A 20,993-nucleotide genomic window follows, 5' to 3' on the forward strand; every position below is an offset into this window, starting at 1 on the left:
GAGACAAGATGGTGGAGGAGGGTTGTATTTTGGATTAAAGGCCTGTGACCAGCCATGTTCTAGCACTGGGGTCATTTTTGTTTGTCATTTAGAGAACAATTTGGATGAGAATATAGGAAGCATGTTTAATAATTTTGCAGGTGACACTAAAATTGGTAGTATAGTGGACAGTAAAGATTATTTAAGATTACAAAGAGATATTTATCAATTGGGTCAATGGGCTTACAAGTGGCAGATGGCTTTTAATTTGGATAAATGTGAGGTATTGTATTTTGATAAAACAAACAAGAGCCGGACTTATACAATTATTGGTAGAGCCCTGGGTAGTGTTGTAGAACAGAGAGATCTAGGGGTTCAGTTATATAATTCTTTGAAATTTACGTCAAAGGTAGATAAGATGGTTCAGAAGGTGTTTAGTGTGCTTACATTCATTGCTCATTATCATTGAGTTTGGAAGTTGGGAGGGTCATGTTGATATTGTACAGAACATTCATGAGGCCTCTTCTGGAGTACTGAGGGGGGGTTCTGGTCACCCTGCTATAGGAAGGAGATTATTAAACTGAAGATGTTGCTGGGACTAGAGGGTTGGAGATATGGAGACAGGCTGGACAAGCTGGGATTTTTTTTTCACTGGAGTGTAGGAAGTTGAGGGGTGATCTTATTGAGGTTTAAAAATCATGAGGGACACAGTTAAGGTGAAGAGCAAGGGTCTTTTCCATACTCTGAGTGTTTAAACTAGGAGGCATATTTTTAAGGTGAGATGAGTAAGTTTTGAAAAGGACAGGAGGGCAAATTTTTAAGATGAAGTGATTCATGTGTGGAATGAGCTGCCAGAGGAAGTGGTGAATGTAGGTAGAGTTGCAACATTTAAGCGAATAGGAAATATGGACCAAGTGCAGGTAAGTGGGAGTTGTTTAGGTTAGGAACATGGTCACCGTGGACTGGTTGGACTGAAGGATCTGTTTCAATGCTTTATGACTTTATAACTTTATAATTCTATATTCCTCCACAAATTTTCATCTCATCTGCTAAAAAAGAACAAAATTATTTAAACAATTCTTAAAATAGCGCTTTTATGGCCTCTTTAGTAAGATTCTGCGCAGAAGAAAATAAATTATTAAATAAACTAATTAAATAAATAAATTTAAGGTTATATTAAATTTGAAGCTTCCAAACGTTTTTAATCAAACAAACAAATTTTTTAAAGTCTGCTAGAAATGTTTAGATTTAAAATTAGAAAAAAAAAATATTTTCAGACTCTTAAATTCGTTCAGTTTAGCTGTATCTTAAGGTATCTAGCATTGGAATTCATATTACACTTCCTTTAAACTAAACAAAAATGAAATTTGCCTCAACATCTTGTACCAATGTGAAAGTGGAGTATGCACTTCAGTTCAGACTAACACGATGCAGTCCACTGAGAATTCAGTTTGACAGAGTAAATATACTATTAGACTCTGGCAGATGTAAAGAATCAGATATGAGAATCAATTAGCACAGTACTTGAATACCTCATTTCTGGAGATGCAAGTTGTGCAGATCTAGTTTCAATCAAGATCAAATGTTGAAATCCATTTATTGTGAGGACAGATGACAAGCATCATCATCCATTCCCACACTGCACTCAATTCATTCTGTATCAGTTACTGAGTTTTCTAATTGGGGGTCCACAATTTAACAACTAAAATAATTCATTTGGTTTATATTAGACAGTGCAGTGGATCACATCTGGGCATCACTCTTTAGCAAAGACTTGGAATAATAATCAAACAGTTTTCTACTGAAATGTTGAGTTGGAATCATTTGTTCCAGTGTTCTTCATAAAAAAAGGTAAAGTCGCCATGGTCCCAAAGAGCTACCACCAGATGGTTTGAGAGTTTAACCTGAGGGTCACCATACCTCAGGCAAGAGGTAAGGGTGAGAAGGCAGGACCTTCATGGTAAACTCAGCTGATGAGGGTCACTCTGCATCATAAACCAGCTGTCCAGCCAATTGAGCTAAGTGGCCTCCAATATTCTCACCAGGTTAACAGTCTGTTATTGAAACACTGCAAGCATAAAAGCCACTTGAGAAAGAATACATTTCACAAGGGAAATCACATTTGACCAGAACTTAAAATCAATCCAGCCAGTGTGTATATTTCATTATAAGGGCAATTGTTTTGTTGTGCACATTAATTTTATAACCTAGTAAAAACCAACTGCCCTTTCATTTTGACAAGTTAATCAAGTTAAAATCATGAATATAAACTCAAAATTGTGCAGAAATAATATTATGATGCAATTCATTTCTAATATGTAAAAATATAAGACACCATCATTCTTACCTCTACGTCTTGAACGGTCCGCGGTTGTGCAACACACAGCATATTTAATAACTGAAGAATCAACTCTTCTGTATAAAAGAGGGCATCTTCTTTTGCTGAGAGGGTTGGATGTACCTGCCTTTGAACCTGCATCAAGAAATAAGACTGTAAATACCTTCTCAGGAAAACATATATTTTGAACAAAGCTTTTAATTGTCAACCTCCATTGGCTCGCATCATTAGAATCTTAGCCACTTGTTTACCTATGGGTAAAACCTAGAATTTCCAACTTGCTTTCATCATAGCAAATTCCATATTTCTCACACTGGTGGGATATCATTAAGTCTGTCCCTGAGTAGGGAAACACTGCCAAGTATAGTTTCCCCATATTAGCCCAAATTTTAAGCTCAAAACAAACGAACTAAAGGAAACAATCTATGTCAGAGAGCATCTGTCAGCATTATGTTCACTGAAGCTCCTCAGATAAACAAACTAAATGTCAAAAATTGACAAGTTCAAAGCAGACAATTTGCAAAGAAAACAAAAATGATACAAATTCTGCTTTTTTATCCCCCCCTGAAGTGTAAGCTCTACAAAGCAAAAGACAGAGCAGAAAAGCTTTTAACTGACTTTTCCCTTTACATGTCCACATGCTAACTTGGAAACATAGATCACAACAAATGAGATCTAAAACACAGGACCAAACACTTTCTATAAACCTCAATTCCATAACTTCATTCGATTAACTAACTTTTCTGCTACTAATTATGATTTTGGGGTTGTAACATTATTAGGTCACCAAAGTACTGCCCATTTCTTCTCGAAGCTGGATTTAACAAAGAAGGATGAATTCCTCAATAGCATATGTATTTTCTGATGGGAAGATTAGCTAATTCAATAAACAAATTAGTTCATATGAGACATGGCAATGATCAAATTTAGTCATAACTCTTCAACAGTGACTGGGTATAATAGCCAAGTATGAAGATAAATGGTTAAGGATTTGTTCAACGCTCTTGATAAATACTCACGTCACAGCAACAGCCCTGATGTCCTCAAGTGCCACAGGAGGCTGATATCAAAGGCTAAGGGAGATCGCAAGATCAGAACTGAAGGCAAGATGTGATTTATGGATGCAGATGGCAATTTTAAATTTTATCTATTGGGTGATGGTGGGCCATCTTGGGAAAAAAGACAGAGGAGTTTTGATAGAGGTATTCAAAATGAAGTATGGTCTGGACATATAAGATAGGAGGAACGTTTCTGTTCATGCAAGGAATAGAGAGGCATGGATTTAAAATAATTGGAGAAAGAAGAAAAACTGATTGTTAGAAAATGTTGTTTTCTACTGTTGTTTAAGGTCTAGAATGCATTCTTGAGGATGTGACGGAGGCAGGTTCAACGGAGGCATTCAAAAGAGAATTAGACTTAAAAAGGTGCAAGATGGATGGTCACGGGGCAAAGAATTGCAGCAAGTGAATCATTCTGGAAAGTCAGTGCAGAGATGATGAGCCAAATATCTCCCTGAAATATAAATAATCCTGCAATTCTGCACCTAAGTGGATGTGTATTACAGTTTTGAGGAGAAGTTCATCTTGGAATTCCAAGGACAATTGCAGAGATCTTAATCTTAAACAGTTATTAGAACAGGCAGATACATATTTTGCCAGGTCCAACTGATCTAGAGTGACTCTAAGGTCAGTTCAAAATTGAAGATCCTAGTATTATGTACAAAACCAATCCTGAAAACAGGCAGCTTTACTTCATCAGGGACAGAGTGGCTTTGTCGTGGTGACCCAAAACAACAATTTTGTGAGAAGCAACAAAATTAAGGCACGTTGGTGAATAGAAAGCATTAAGTATATTTTTAAACTGACATTAGGAAGTTATCTTAACAGAATTTTGTTTTATTTTCATGGGATGTGTGCATCGCTGGTTAGGCCAGCATTTATTGCCCATTCCTAAATGCACTGGAGAAGGTAGTCACGAGCTGTTCTCTCAACCCTTGCAGCCTTTCGGGTCTAGGGAAATCATCATCACTGTTTGGAAGACAGTTCCAGGAGTTTTGACCTAATGATTATAATGCTGATCTTGTAACCGTATTGGAACAGCTTGGCTAAGGTGCACTGATGGTCCTGTAGCATGCCTTTAGTACTGTGGCCGAAATATTGTCAGGTTCCATTACCTTTTACAGAATCCATTGTATTCAGGCATTACTTGATATTACATGGAATCAAGTTGGTTGAAGACTTGCACCTGAGATACTGGGGACCACAGGATGTTTCAGGTCAAAATGTCAGCTTTCCTGCTCCTCTGATGCTGCCTGGCCTGCTGTGCTCCCCCAGCTCCACAATGTGTTGTCCCCAAAACATCAGCCTTGGATTCTACATTATTAGCCAGTGACAGTACCACAAAGTCACTGCATCCCCTTCAATTAAACTTTTCCTTGTTCTTTAAGGATGATTAACACAATTATACAAAGCAGGATCCTGCACCACAGGAACAGAACTCATAAATTACTAACACAGCCATAAGTATCAGCTATTGTTATTATACTATCACAGCAGCAAGTGGAAATTAGAGAACATCTTGCACATCCAACACCACCACATCCCCTCTACAGTAATATTAGGGAAAATATAACCCTTTTCAATTGGCCCAAAACCAATAGCATATAGCACTTGAAGATGTAATAGGAAGCATTTAAATAGGTTTGCCAGACTTTTACATGCAACCTGACACAACAGGGGATGGAAAAGCAATTAGTAATTGCAAAATGTGCATGTAAATAGCTCTCTATTTTGTGGCTGGGGTATGAAGCACTTTATTGAATCTACTTCTCTTAGACATGGTACAAGGAAGAATATATTTATTATATATCTGGAGATTATGTATCCTGTTACTTGGTTAGGTACTTAGGTGGCACTGGGTGTACAAGAAACACAAAACTTGAGTAATGCTGAAGAGAAAGACACACCTGACAAAGTTTTTCCTCTTTTACTCCCGAGATAACTACGTTATAAGGGAAATAACACTTTAAAGAAAATATAGTTGGCTCACTTTTCCCTCACCCACATGGTGAGAGAAACAATATGCAGGGTGAATGGCAGCATCCTGGACTTGTTGAAATATGTGTGAAATGGAGGTTGTAAAGTAAGCTAAAAAATGATCAAGGTGATGAGTTTGGAAATTCAGAGTAATAGAGTAAAACAAAAACACAGACAGATAATACTGGAGACAGAATATCTCAAATCACTGATTGAGAATAACCCTGGAGTAGAACAGAATGTCTAGCTTCCACAGAGTCAGAATTGCCCTGAGCAAGCAGTCATGCAGGTCATCTATAATTATGAGCAGGTTACTAAACAAAAAAATAGTCAACAGCAATGACCTGAGTTTCCTAAAACAGTGTGCAACACTGCACACAGTGGAAAACATTAAGGAAATTAGGGAACAGGAATTAATCACAGAGTTGTATTTTGATAAGTTTACTTGATCTCTCACAACATTTCAAACAAATGTCTACAAAAGCAGATCACTACTCACTGTCGCAGACTACCTTCTCATGCAAAATTGCAGATCAAGAAAATTTCTTTATTCTATGCCAGTTCTTAAGATGCTGCAAATTTATGCTTGGAATATTAAGCACATCAGGAATCAGTTCCTATTGCTGGAGATTTTCCAACAATGTTTTTATTTCCCCAGGAACTTAAAATATACCGTCATAGATCAGAGAATCCCTACAGGTGGAAACAGGCCCTTTGGCCCAATAAGTCCACACCGACCCTCAGAGCATCCCACCCAAACCTATCCCCCTATAACCCACCCACTCTACACATCCCTGAGCACTACAGGCAATTTAGCATGGCCAATCCACCTAGCCTGCATATCTTTGGACTGTGGGAGGAAACCCATGCAGACACGGGGAGAATGTGCAAACTCCACACAGACAGTCGCCCTAGGGTGGAATCAAACCCAGGTCCCAGGTGCTGTTCAGCAGCCATGCTAACCACTGAGTCATTCTGAACCTTACTTGCACAATAAACTGAACAACTCTGTGGCCGAGATAACAAAGCATGGAGGTGGATGAACACAGCAGGCCAAGCAGCATCTTAGGAACACAAAAGCTGACACTTCGGGCCTAGACCCTTCATCAGAAAAGGGGGATGGGGACAGGATTCTGAAATAAATAGAGAGAGAGGGGGAGGCGGATCGAAGATGAAGAGAGGAGAAGATAGGTGGAGAGGAGAAGATAGGTGAGGAGGTAGGGAGGGGATAGGTCAGTCCGGGGAGAACAGACAGGTCAAGGGGGCGGGATGAGGTTAGTAGGTAGGAAATGGACGTGCAGCTTGAGGTGGGAGGAGGGGATAGGTGAGAGAAAGAACAGGTTAGAGGGGCAGGGATGCGCTGGGCTGGTTTGGGGATACAGTGGGGGGAGGGGAGATTTTGAAGCTTGTGAAAACCACATTGATACCATTGGGCTGCAGGGTTCCCAAGCAGAATATGAGTTGCTGTTCTTGCAACCTTCGGGTGGCATCATTATGGCACTGCAGGAGGCCCAGGATGGACATGTCGTCTAAGGAAATGGAGGGGGAGTCAAAATGGTTCGCGACTGGGAGGTGCAGTTGTTTATTGCGAACCAAGCGTAGGTATTCTGCAAAGTGGTCCCCAAGCCTTCGCTTGGCTTCCCCAATGTAGAGGGAGCCACAACGGTACCGCGGATGCAGTATACCACATTGGCGGATGTGCAGGTGAACATCTGCTTGATGTGGAAAGTCATCTTGGGGCCTGGGATTGGGGTGAGGGAGGAGGTGTGGGGGCAAGTGTAACACTTCCTGCGGTTGCAGGGGAAAGTGCCAGGTGTGGTGGGGTTGGAGGGGAGTGTGGAGCGGACAAGGGAGTCGCGGAGAGAGTGGTCTCTCCAGAAGTCAGACAAGGGTAGGGATGGAAAAATGTCTTTAGTGGTGGGGTTGGATTGTAGATGGCGGAAGTGTCGGAGGATGATGCATTGTTTCCGGAGGTTGGTGGGGTGGTATGTGAGGACTAGGGGGATTCTCTTTTGGCGGTTATTGCGGGGGCGGGGTGTGACCGCTTTGCAGAACACCTATGCTTGGTTCACACTAAACAACTGCAACTCCCAGTCGCGAACCATTTCAACTTCCCCTCCCAATCCTCAGATGACATGTCCATCCTGGCCTCCTGCAGTGCCACAACGATGCCACCCAAGGTTGCAGGAACAACAACTTATATTCCGCCTGGAAACCCTGCAGCCCAATGGTATGAATGTGGACTTCACAAGCTTCAAAATCTTCCCTCCCCCTACCGCATCCCAAAAACAAGCCCAGCTCGTCCCTGCCACCCTAACCTGTCTCTCCTCCCACCTATCACCTCATCCCGCCCCCTTTACCTGTCCGTCTTCCCTGGGCTGACCTATCTCCTCCTTAACTCCCCACTTACACTCACCTTTACTGGTTCCATCCACGCCTCTTTGACCTGTCTATGTCCTCTCCACCTATCTTCTCCTCTGTCCATCTTCTATCCGCCTCCCCCGAGCCTCCTTCCCCTCCCCCATTTCTGAAGGAGGATCTAGGCCCAAAACGTCAGCTTTCCTGCTCTTCTGATGGTGCCTAGCCTGCTACGTTCATCCAGCTCTACACCTTGTTAACTTTGTGATTGCATTTATTTGAACATTATACTCAAATTTCAATGCAATATGCCAATGAGAAGATGAGCTAAATTGGAGCTATTAAACTTGGTACCTTGAATATGACACCATTTCAGTCAATGAGTCAAGGACATTGGTGGGTGAGATAAAACAAAGTCTCACTGGTTTATATATAGAAACGTCCCCTTTGCTTCTCAATAATATTCACAAGCATCAGGCAGACGAAATGGAACATTAGGGCAAACTGAAAGCATCCTGCACAAGGATAAAAAAGAAATGTTTATTGTAAACAATGTCGTGGTACACTGGTACAAGTATATACCACAAACAGCCAGTATCAGCAAGAAAGGTCATTGGAGTTGTTGAGGACAGCTAAAGCACTATTATCACAAAGTCAACTGTGGCTCCTGTCAGCAATGGAAGTTGTGGGTTCTGGTCATATTCTTGGACTGGATCATAAAAACTTAGTCTGATACTCTGGTGTAGTACTAAGGGAGCGTTGCACTGATACAAATACCATCTTTCTGATGAGATAGTAAATAGACGCCATGCTTGCCCTTCAGGATGTAAAATATATCTTGGCATTATTTAAAAGCAAGGCAGAAAGTCATCCCTGACCTCTTGGTTAATACATAATCTTTCAAAAAAATTGTAATTGTATTGGTCTTTATGGTAGCTTGCTCTGCACATATTTGGCTGTTGCACTTCCTGCATGATAATCATGATGACATTGCAATAATGTCTACACTTCAAAGGTAATTCATTGGTCATAAAGTTCTACAGGCACTGTGAGATTATGAAAAGTATCATACAAATGTATGTCTTCATAATGGCAGTTTCACTGTCAGGCATATAAGAAATGCAAACAAAATAGAGTATAGAGATTGATGAAAGGCATGGAATGCGATTGCATTATGAAGAATTTCAAAAGGACAGGTTGGGGACGAGAGACATCAGAACAACAGGTAAACGTTTTAAAACAAAACAGAAGAAAATGCAATGGTGACAGTTTGAGGAGAATAGGATTTGATCCAAAAAGAGTAATTAGCGATGTCAACAACCAAAGGAGCAAAGTGTAGCAGGTGATTTACTATGTGCTAAAGCTGAAGGGGTCACAGAAGTGAGCAATGGATAATGTCGAAATGATAGCTAGATTTTACAGTTGTAATGACAGTCAATGTCAACATGCATCCTTGTTACCCTGTAAAAGTGACAGCAACTTCAGGTGTTCATATATATTCAGGTAAACCCTGAAACCAGAGTTGCTATGAGTGATTTCTTGCTCCTCCATCAAGATACATGTTGCTATTCCCACAAATGTCAATCTGTTAAATCTCACTGAGGTGTTCTGTACTATCACTGTTTACAAAGAATACTGTAAAAGTTAGCTCCTGAACAACCCAGCCCCAGTAATTTAATTTTCTATTATGAAAATATTTGTCATTAGGATAAAATTTCTGTACTTTAATTTAGAATTTAAGCTTCTATTTCAATTTTAAATGCATGGCCTATATTTATTTCAATCACAACAGGATCAATGAAACATCAGGTTAGTAAGTGTATCTTATTTCTTAGTTTGCTGTTGGTGAGTTATATTATCAATACTGCCAAGTAAGTCTTCAGAAGAACCATAACCTTGCTCAAAAGAAGTGAAAGAAGCATATTAAAAAATGATTGCAGATTGTAAAGCACTTGGGATTTCACTTCAGTAAAAATGTGCATGCCAGGAGACCAGCTATGACTGCTTCTCAATCTCTAGAAAAATCACTAGAGGAATGCAAATCTGGTATGACCTGATCTTGACAAAGGGATCTATATTGCAGGCAAATTTTATAGTCGCATAACAGGGCCATTAAATTTATCACGGTCTGAAATTAAGCACTTGTAAGAACCAGTCAACAGAGATACAGGTGGTTGTCCTATAAAATGACAGTTGCATTCTTTTGTGACCTCGCACTATAAAAAATCTGGTTATCGGGCAAGTGTTAACCAAACAGTGTCCATTATTCATCAATCACGTTACAGCCGATTCACGTTAACAAAACACAAGTTATAGCAGAAATACTTGTACGGGTACTCGATTAATAATCAAAGTGGTTGCTCAATCCCAAGAATGTAGGCAAATATATACACTAGGACTAACAACAAAGAATAAACAAAATAAAAACTGAAAGATCTGCAGATACTGGAAATCAGAAACAAAAACAGAAATTGCTGGTAAAGCTCAACAGACCTAGCAGCATCTGTGGAGAGAAATCAGAGTTAATGTTTCGGGCCCAGTGACCCTTCTTTAGAACATTCTGTTTTTGTTACAGACTAAAAAAAAAACCTTGACTAGATTTACAAAAGAATGTATGTGAGCTGCGTAGCCTTTCTTCCATATTGCACATTCCATATAAAGTGAAAGGATGGGCGGCACGGTGGCTCAGTGGTTAGCACTGCAGCCTCATGGCGCCAGGGACCTGGGTTCGATTTCAGCCTCAGGTGACTGTCTGTGTGGAGTTTGCACATTCTCCCCGTGTCTGCGTGGGTTTTCTCCGGGTGCTCCGCTTTCCTACCACAGTCCAAAGATGTGCAGGCTTGGTGGATCGGCCGTGCTAAATTGCCCATAGTGTTCAGGGGTGTGTCGGTTATGGGGGGAATGAGTCTGGGTGGGATGCTTCAAGGGGTGGTGTGGACTTGTTAGGCCCAAGGGCCTGTTACCACACTGTAGGGAACCTAATCTAATCTAAGAGGGCAAGGATAAAACTGCAAATCCTGCAGGGAGAGAGAATGGAAGACATGGCTACGCAGCAGGGGTCAAAAAGCAATCTGAAAATTAGAGCAACTGCAGACACAACACATAACAGCAATAAATTCTTCCCCACATAACCTGCACTTTTTCTCTTAATTATATTCTGCTGTTGCAATTGACCATATGCTTTTTTCTTGCAGATAGAATTTATCTCTTGTGGCTTGGTGACCAAACTGAATTCAGTATACAAAGTCCAGTGAGATAAAAATAAATATAGTTTTACCTAATTGAAATGTTACAATGTGGCCAAAGATTGTTTTATACCAGCCAAAGGTATTAGGTGATGTGACGGAATTAGAAAACTGTCCCAATGAATAGTAGACAAGGCTCAAGAGGTTGATTGGGTAATATTTGTTGCTGTGTTCAAGGTTAAAAACCAGGGTGCTTAAGCTGAAGGAACTGCAAGGAGAGAGACAGAGAGAGAGAGAGACAGAGAGAGAGAGAGAGACAGAGAGAGAGACAGAGAGAGAGAGACAGAGAGAGAGAGACAGAGAGAGAGAGAGAGAGACAGAGAGAGAGACAGAGAGAGACAGAGACAGACAGAGACAGACAGAGAGAGACAGAGACAGAGACAGAGAGAGCGAGACAGAGAGCGCAAAGACGTAGACAAGGAGGAGAATGTTAAAGGAGGGGTGGGGTACGCTTCAAAATGCAGCGACAGATAAATTCACCATCTAACCTTTACAAATAATCCTTGAAAAATCAAAAGACAAGGCCAAGAATGTAAAACATTAAAATAAAAGGTGCCTCAGTATTGGACCTTTGCACTTTCACAACTAGGTGTCAGAATGGCAGCAATACATCTGCATCTTAATATACATTGCCTTCCATCATCCCTCCCAAAGTCTTGATTGTTTGTTGCTTGTCATTTTCATTCCACCATGAACTGACATTCTCATAGTTTGTTGCCTGGGTTCTATAGGTTACAGAAGATGAAATTAACATCAGCCACAAAGCTCTGCTCCCCCAACCCTATGTGACAATCACAGAATCAAACAATACAGAAGAGATGCTTTGGCCCATCAAGCCTGCACTTACAAAATCTACCCTGAATCAACACTGATTACACTTTGCAGCACTTAGCTTTATAGCCCTGAGTATTATATTCAAGTGCTAATTTGAGTATTTTTAAAGGTTGTGAGGTTTCCCAACAGTCCTACCTTTCCAGTCAGTGCATTCCCAATGCCCACAACATTCTGGATAAGAAAAGAAAGCCTCAAACCCTGCCAAACTTCCTATATTTCCCTTAAAATTATTCTCTCATTTTATTGACACTTCAACTAAGAGGAGCAGCTGCTTTCGATCCAACTTCCCCATGCCCTTCAATAACTTGTAGACATCTATCAGGTTTCCCTGCCAAAAAAAGTGACTTTTTTTGTAAAAAAAAAATTAGCCATTTTGTTCATGACTATTGGACTAACTTTTAAGATTTTCCTGCTGCTCCACTTATTTGAAGTAAACAAAAGCAATATCAGTGAATCACCTCTAAATTCCCTGTGGTGCAATCACATCCGTCTTATTATGTGGTATACCATAACAACACATTACCCTACTTGTGATCTACCCAAAGTCTTACACAGCTTCCACATAACCTCCCTACTCTTATAATCTATTCCACAACTGATAAAGGCAAGTGTCCCATATACCTCCCTAACTACCCTATTAACCAATACTGCCACCTTTAGGGAACTGTGGACAAGCACACCAGTACTAACAGACCATATTACTTAAACATTGATCATGATCAATTTTATTGTGGACCCACATCTTGAACCAATACTTCCAAATTAATCTTGAAATGGATTTGAAAACTTGCATGCTGGTGTCCGACAGGAAGCCCCCAAATGACAGAAAGTAGCCCCAAAAATCAAAAGGTTACTCTCAATAAAATTCAGCTCGGCAGTTTTTCCTCAAAAATGGTTTTTCTTCAAAGGCTATTTTGACCAATGGGGTGGGGTGGCACAACAGCTTTAAGATATCCTCCTGAAAGTAAGCCTGCCAATAGTGGAACCAAAAGAGAATGGGCATGCAGGTAGTCAGGGATTTCAGAAAAACTGAAAAATAGGAGCAAGAATAGTCACACAGCCTGCCCACACAGACCTGTTAAATATTTGTATCATTTTTTTTGTGTGCACAACCTAACCTGTTTGAAAGTCAATGGTACCAGACAATCAGCAAGTTCAAATAGTGAGTCAAATGTGATATCTTTCCAACTGAGTAAGATAAAGACTTTTAAAGTATGCCTTTGTTTGTAATAGATTATGGCGTTTTAGATCTATTGACCCAAATCTAAAACCTTTAGTAAATACAAAATACTGTAGATGCTTGAAACATAAAGAAGACAGCAAAAGGCAATGCAGCATCTGAGCAGAGACAGTAGGAGTTGCAGATAGAACAGTTTTTAAATAAACACAGAGCAAGGAAATAAAAGGCTGAGGGAAGAGAACTGCAACAAATGCTTTTCTGCCATCCCCATTTTGACGATGCAGGGTCTCAAACATTCAACGCAACAACTTTTTGATTCACCTTGACTTTTAATTTCACACAATGCTTTCTCCTCGAAAATGGGGACAGCTAAGGAATATTTGGTAATAGCTTTACTGAACACCTTTGACATCCTGATTGCTTACCATTTTAATTCTTGAGACCAATCCCACTCTAAACTCTGCCTCCTACATTGTGCTGATTAATCTTGAGAAAGCATCTTTGGACTAGACACTTTACAGGCATACAACATCTCGTCCACAGCAACAATTTCAGATAGTACTTATGAGTCTCATCTTTTTCGGAAAATTGTGCCAACAATAATTCAGTTGGTAATTTAATCCTTTCCGTCTTTCACGCTTTCAGATCTTCTCTTTTCTTCTTTAACACCACTTCTTCTTTTGTGCTTACTCAAATCTTATTGAATGTATATGTTCCAGTTCTAACAAACACCACCAATTTAAAATATTAACGGTTTCTCTCCCCAAATTTGCTACCTGGTCTGCTGATTATTTCCAACATTTTCTGTTTAAATCCAAAAAGATGTGATGCACTGTTTCAATAGATTTATTCTGGACAGCAGTGAAACCTTCTTTGGAATATACCTTTTAATAAAATATAATTTCCAGGATATAAAAATTGCTATGGCCTGTTCCCTGCTTTTAGAGGTGGTCATCAAAAAAGTCAATTCTTTGCATGACCCATAATAGGTACCACGAGTGCTTCAATTGTTGGAGTTAATCAGAAGTCTCTTCACAATGGATCCAAAGCTAAAGCAATGTCAAACAAAAGTGCATCGAAAACACTGATGTTGACTGAAGTGCAGCCCATACAATGGTTTCAGTCCTCACTTTCTACAAGAGTAACTCAAACAGTCCCTCTCCCCAGTCCTTTCTTGGGAAGTTGTGTCCTCTTAAAATGATTATTCAATTCCCTTTTGAAAGTCATGATTGATTCTGTTTCCTCCACACATGTAGATTCTAGCCACACTATCTGTAAAAATATTTTTCCTCATATTACCTTTGTTTCTTTTGTTAATAACCCTAAATCTGAGCACCCCATCTTCCATCTTTAACTATTCTGTCCAGACCCCTCATGATTTCAAGCACTTAACCTTCTCTTCTCCAAGGGTTGCACGATTTCCATAATTTTGTCGGCAATTCTACACTTAAGTCTGGCTGTATTTAAAAACAATAGCAATGCATTTCTAAGACCAGCGCTTCAACATACAAATATCCCAAAACACTTGCAATTCTTCTTCCAAGAAAATGGTTTCCTTTGACAAGTCTGAAAGATTGGCCACACCTGATCTTGATTGTAACAGATTTTTCTGATGTCACAAGAAGTGTATATTGCACAAAGCAAATTCTAAACATTTTCACTTCATTTCTGACCAATCACTACGTACATATTGGTAAAATGCCATGGCTGCTATGGGGACACTACAAACACTGAAACAAACAAAACTATCCTTCAGCACAAAAAAATCCAGGCAGACATTCCAGTGCAGTGGCGAGAGTGCTACACTGACAAGACTGCCAACTTGCAAGTAAGTTATTAAACTTAGAGCCCATCTAACCCTTCCAATGGAATTAAAAGATCTCATGTCTCCATTTCTAATAAGAACTGAAGAGTTACCTTTAGCTACATAGTAAATGTCACCACAACAGATTGAGATTAGCTGGTCATTACCAGATTAATGTTTCTGGAATTTTGCTGGATATAATACTGACTGTTATACTTCCCGCATTGTTTAGGTCCCACCTGCTGCAGAGATTGCTTAAAAATATACACAGGGACTACACTTCACAAGTGTTTCAGTGACTGTAAAGCACTTTGACATGTAGAGTGGTCACGAAAAGTGCCAAATGAAGGCAAACCTTTTATCCGATTATAATGGAATTGCATTTTTTTTTAGTTTAACTACAAGTTGGCATTTCAGAAGATGGATCTACTTTAAATTAATATCTGTAATTTGGGTGGAAGCTTCAAATCAGTCTCTATGTTCAAATATAAAAGTCTGACTTCAGCAGCTTCACAGACAATCCCAATAAGGAATATTAACAACGAAAACAAAACTGCTGGCAAAACACAACAGTCCTGCCAAAGTGTCACTGGACTCAAAGTGTTAACTGATTTCTCCCCAAAGATGCTGCCAGACCGCTGAGGTTCACTAAGAGGTTCTGTTTTTGCTTCACATCTCCAGTATCTGCAGTTCTTGGTTTTTATTTCAGGAGTATTTGCAAATTACAGTGTTGCCCAGCTGCAACTAGTAAAGACAGAACTCAGTAGAGACTGAGTAGACACAGCTAGCTCAACATTATTACAATTTTACAATTCTCCCTTAAAGATTTTCCTTGCATGGTTGATTCTCTTTCACCACAAAACTGAAAAGAAAGCTTTTTATTAAGAGCTTCTATCTTGGGCAAAAATACATCCAACAACGTGCTCTACAAACTCCACTCACATTTTAGGAGCTGTGAGAAACTGCAACACAGCAGATGAGGCTGAGACAATCCACAACATTTTATGGATAAAACAACTCCTCAATGTTGTTAAAAGAAAAAATGGTAATACGTCCTAGCTCCCAATGTTTTTTAAATACTGGATTCATTTCTTCCCAACCATATCTTCTTCCTTGGGCCACACGCAGAGTACCACATTTGATTGAAATCCATTGATAAGTGTTTGAGATTAAACATAAACAAATGCAAAATAAATGGTAATAGATAATGATTAAAGCATATCTTAGAGAAGGACCAGCATTGTACTTCTGAAGTCAGTCAATATTCCATGGTTTGTACAGATGGTGTTAAAATAGTAGGCAGGTCAGGCAGGATTTGCAGAGTGGTATTAATTGGAAAGGGGAGCAACAAGAATAGGGCACAAGGTGGACAGTACAGCAAAGAATAAAATCCTTTGGTGGACTATAAGGAGAACATTTTGAGACCAGATTTAATTAGCTGAATGGTCTGATTCAGTGCTACAGCACATCATGATTTCATAAAATTGTTTAAATTTACAATGTTTTACAAGATGAGTGGCACACTCTCCCAACAACACAGCAGATGACTTTGCCTTTACTCAAAGTATTAGAACCAAAGACCTTATCTTGGCTTTGGTTCCTGGGGATTTCCAGCTGCTGTGGACAAAGCATGTGTGGAGAAATGCACCATGGGAATTGCACCACAAAACCTTGGTCACTTGATAATGAGACAAAATTAGGACTGGGAAGTGCTCACTTCTTGTTAAAAATCTGTGTACGTGGAAGATACATAATAGTTACAGTTTTAGTTTTAATTTACTCCTGTTAAACTACTGTTGCTCAGAATGCACTGCAATAACCTGAGATAGAACATCAGAAGCAATTACGGCAGGGAAAAATAACTTCAATTTAAATCAACCCTGAGCTAAGACCTTTTCTACATCTCTCTGAAAAACATATGTTTGTATTATGTTCAGAGGGGTATAGTGATTATGAGTCTTTTGCCTCTGGCTGCCAAAAGTTAACCATGGAAAACAACCAGCCTGATTCAGAGTGTATCTTTGGAAGGGCTGGTATTAATGACAGTTCCAGTAAGAACCATAAATTAAACATCAAAAATGAGGGTGATTTTAAACAGACTAACTGGAAATATTGTTGGTTTGAACTACACAGTTGTTCAAAGAGAGATCGAGAGCGCTGCTGGAACAAGACATCCACTTCCGATTATTGAAGGCGAATTGTCAGTTAGGTGGGGGCAATGATGAGAAATAAACTGTTGCAGTCTCCCAGAATTTAGACTGACTGCTTTGTTTATTGGAAATGATTTTTTTTCCCTGAATTGGCTCCAACTTTTTCTTGGTCTCAATCAATAAGTTGCATAGTTGAAGAGACATAAAAATGGACACGTTGCATTTGGATGGGGTGAATCTAGACTTAGATAACAAAGTGTGAAGCTGAATGAACACAGCATCTCAGGAGCACAAAAGCTGACGTTTTGGGCCTGGACCCTCCATCAGAGACCCTCTCTGATGAAGTGTCTAGGCCCGAAATGTCAGCTTTTGTGCTCCCGAGATGCTGCTTGGCCTGCTGTGTTTATCCAGCTTCACACTTTGTTATCTTGGATTCTCCAGCATCTGCAGTTCCCATTATCTTGGAATATAGACTTAGTTGATTTGGCCTTGTTCCTATGGTCCTGATTCATTTTTCAAAAACGTACAAAGAAGATTATAGAGGAGAAAATGGAAGATAAATTACATTTTAAGTGCATTTTTTAAGATAGATAGGAAAATGTTACAAGTCATATGTACTCAATACGTGTCATATTTCCACCCTCAGGTCAGTCACACAATACACTATACAATTCAAGAAATTTACTTGAACAGTAGCACGTGAACCAGTCACATTTTGGCTGCATTTGGACCATAACAAATTAGAAATTGAACTCAGAGTTCTACTATACTAATCTGCTACTATTACCTATTAGAAGTGAGAATATAACACACTAAAAATAAATCTCAATTTAAGGTAAATTAAAAATATCCCAAACCATTTCAGGTCAGAAATACTACTCTATGCAAATAGTATGGCACGAGGCATAAATACTGTGACTTAAAAACAAAGCTTTGTTGTAAGCTACAAGTACTTTACAGAAACTAGGAATCTACTGTCACTTATGACAATTGGCTGATTTTAACTGTTGCTTGATTTTAATGTGTAAAGCAAGAGTTGTGTCACAAAAATTGTCAAAATATACTTTGCAATGGTAAATCATGCACTCTTCTATTGCAGGAAAGCAAACAAATGTGGAAAGCATCTTACCCAAATCAACTTGTGTTTGATTTTTAAAAACTCAGTATTTCCAGTTTGGTGCATCAGAATCATCTATTTATTCTACCTCACGCTAGAATTTAATTCAATAACTCCGATCCATAAAACATTACTTTCTAGAAACATAATTTCAATACACTAAAATGTTATTCTATAAAGAATGTAACAGAATCAACTTCAAAGCACATTAGTTTCAACTGTAACAACATTTTTCCTCCAAAAACTGATAGTTACATGAAAGAAACAGACGAGATGCTTGTTGAGGCCACACAGTTATTCTCATGGGCAACATAGTAAACATAAAGTGACTATTCAAACTCCACTTGTGATTTTCTGATATAAAGGCTAAGACTCAGACTACATATACAGGAGTCTACCAATAAGGACACTGCACAATAAAGGACTGTAGTTGTTTTTTTTCCTGAGTTATTTTGACTTTAAGTACACCCCCATTGTGTTTATTTATCCATCCTCTAATAGTAAAATTACTTTCAGGTTGGAACTAATTTTGAGGCCAAACATTTGTTTGTTTTGAAAAGCTGCAACAAACTTCAAAACAGGCAATGGAAACATGGTGATAAAAAGTAAATATAAAAGCCTTTTAAAAAATGTATAGGAAAGAAAAAATATTAGACAAATGAAAAGAATTAAAAGAAAATAAAACAAAAGGAAATAGGAACAGTGTGTGAATGCATGTACATACTCAGAGCCATTTTACGTATCATTGTTTATTAAGAGTTCCTTTGGTATGGAATTAAGGGATTAAGGGCCTCAACACTGCTGACAAGACATGTCATGCAGCAACTGGCATAAACATCAAGCACTTTTGCCTCAACTTTCAGAGAACTACATTTTCCACAACAAATTGTTGGAAATTATAATTGATAAGGGTCCACTGCTGTTTATCATTTATATAAATGATTCTTTTGAAAATTTCAGAGGCATGGTTAGAAAGTTGTAGATGACATCAAAATTGGAGATATAGATAACCTTCTTCATGGTTGACTAAGATTACAAAGGGATCTTGATCAATTGGGCCAATGGGCTGAGGACTGGCAAATAGTTTAATTTGGATAAATGAGATATTGCATTTTGATAAGACAAACAAGGGCAGGACTTTCACAGTTAATGGTTGGGCCTTGGGCCTAGGAGTTCAGGTACCTAGTTCTTTGAAAGTTGCAAAACAGGTAGACAAGGTAGTTGTAGTTAAGGTGGTGTTTGGCACGCTTGCCTTCATTGTTGAGATCACCGAGTATGGGAGTTGGGACGTCATGTTCTGGCTGTACAGGCCACTTTCAGAGTACTGTAAGGATATTATTGAATTGAAGAGGGTTCAGAAAAGATTTACAAGTATGTTGCCGAGACTAGAGGTTAAAAGTTATAAGGAGAGGCTGGATATGCTGGTGCCTTTTTTGCTGGAGCATAGGAAGTTAAAGGGTGACCTGATAGAGGTTTAAGGTTATGAAGGGCATAGCTAAAGTGAATAGCAAAGGTCTTTTCCTGAGGTAGGGGAGTTCAAAATTAGAGGGTATATTTTTTAAGTTGAGAAGAAAGAGATTTAAAAAGGGACCTGAGGCAACTTTTTCCACACAGAGAGTGGTTCATGTGTGGAGTGAAGTTCCAGAGGAAGTGGTAGATGCAGTAAATTACAATATTTAAAAGAAAAACTTGGATAGGCACATGATTGGCAAAGGTGTAGAGGGATATGGGTCAAATGCAGGAAAGAGTGATTAGTTTGGTTTGGGAAACTTGGTCCACATAGCCAAGTTGGACCAAATAGTCTATTTCCAAATGACTGTATGATGAATAACACAGGACATCATCATTATATCTGTGACCTCACGAGCATCAAGCCCAATTACCAATCTCCTGAACCAGTAAAATTTAAAGGACAAGGAAAGCAGAACAAATAAAAGAAAAACAAGGTCTTAGCGATGAAATAAAACATGGCCATAAAAAAGAGTCAGACAGAAAAGAGAAAAGAAAGAGTGAAGCAAGACAGAAAAATGATAAAGAAAAAAGAACAAGCAAAAAAATAAAACCGGTCACAATCCAGCTGCTTTTGGGAACTGTAGCATTAATTCTCAGGAGGTTATGAATGAATGGTAGGATAGGCATGTGAAATGTACAGACATTCTCAAGGCATGAATTATTGAATGAGTATCACCATCAGGAACAATGAAAGTGCTTTCACTATGATAGCTGGATGAAAACAAAACCCGTTTATTTCACCTAATACTACTCTGGCATGATATGACCCAGAATTGTTGTTGAATCATTCATAATTTGTATCTTTGACTGATGAAATAGCTTTTCATCTTAAAAATTACTGCCCTCAGTCACGATCAGATATATGAATATCAAGATGTGCCTCAGAATTTCAAATTTCTTTTTCATAAGAACAGCAAAGTGCCATCTGCAGTATTGAGGGTTCCACAGTTTAACTATTACTTTTCTACACTTTCAAACCTGAATAGCAAGTTATGTAGTTCATATTATTAGGGCCTGTGGCACACAATGTAAACAGCCCCAACTGACATCGACATAAAAAATTCACACAAAGCCAGCAATTTAAGGAAATACAATGAACTTTACTGGGAAGGCTCATTTCACGTATGCATACCATTTTTTTTAAAAAAAGAGAGTTCGGCAAAACCAGCAGTCCAGGAGCGCTAAAAATTGTTCAACAACCTACAGCGAATTGGAGTTTGTGCAACATCTCCCATCCCCTGCAATTTGCTATACCTGTTGTGATCTAAAAAGAGTAAGAGTCGTAAGCTCAAGCATTTTTCCACCATTTCTGGGGCTATTTTATAAGATTATTTCTGAGGTATAAATTGTTTTATTGTTGTAGTATTGACATTTTATTCTGTTAGGTGAAGTGTCCAAAACCAACTGGGCATGTAAATCAAAAAATCCTTGAAAATATTGA

The 20,993-nt window shown here is 38.9% G+C and overlaps 1 protein-coding gene across 3 annotated transcripts in view; it reads right to left on the reverse strand.

Moving 5' to 3' along the window:
* Positions 1 to 20,993, reverse strand: part of sos2 (son of sevenless homolog 2 (Drosophila)) — an 87,670-nt gene that overhangs the window by 60,034 nt on the left and 6,643 nt on the right. For all 3 annotated transcript variants that reach the window (XM_048537405.2, XM_048537404.2, XM_048537403.2), the window contains exon 2: positions 2,327 to 2,452. In XM_048537405.2, coding sequence (XP_048393362.1) covers positions 2,327 to 2,452 — 126 coding nt within the window. The remainder of the gene's footprint in view (positions 1 to 2,326; positions 2,453 to 20,993) is intronic.

This window comes from Stegostoma tigrinum, chromosome 10 (genome assembly GCF_030684315.1).
Source record: "Stegostoma tigrinum isolate sSteTig4 chromosome 10, sSteTig4.hap1, whole genome shotgun sequence".
NCBI classification, from domain to species: Eukaryota; Metazoa; Chordata; class Chondrichthyes; order Orectolobiformes; family Stegostomatidae; genus Stegostoma; species Stegostoma tigrinum.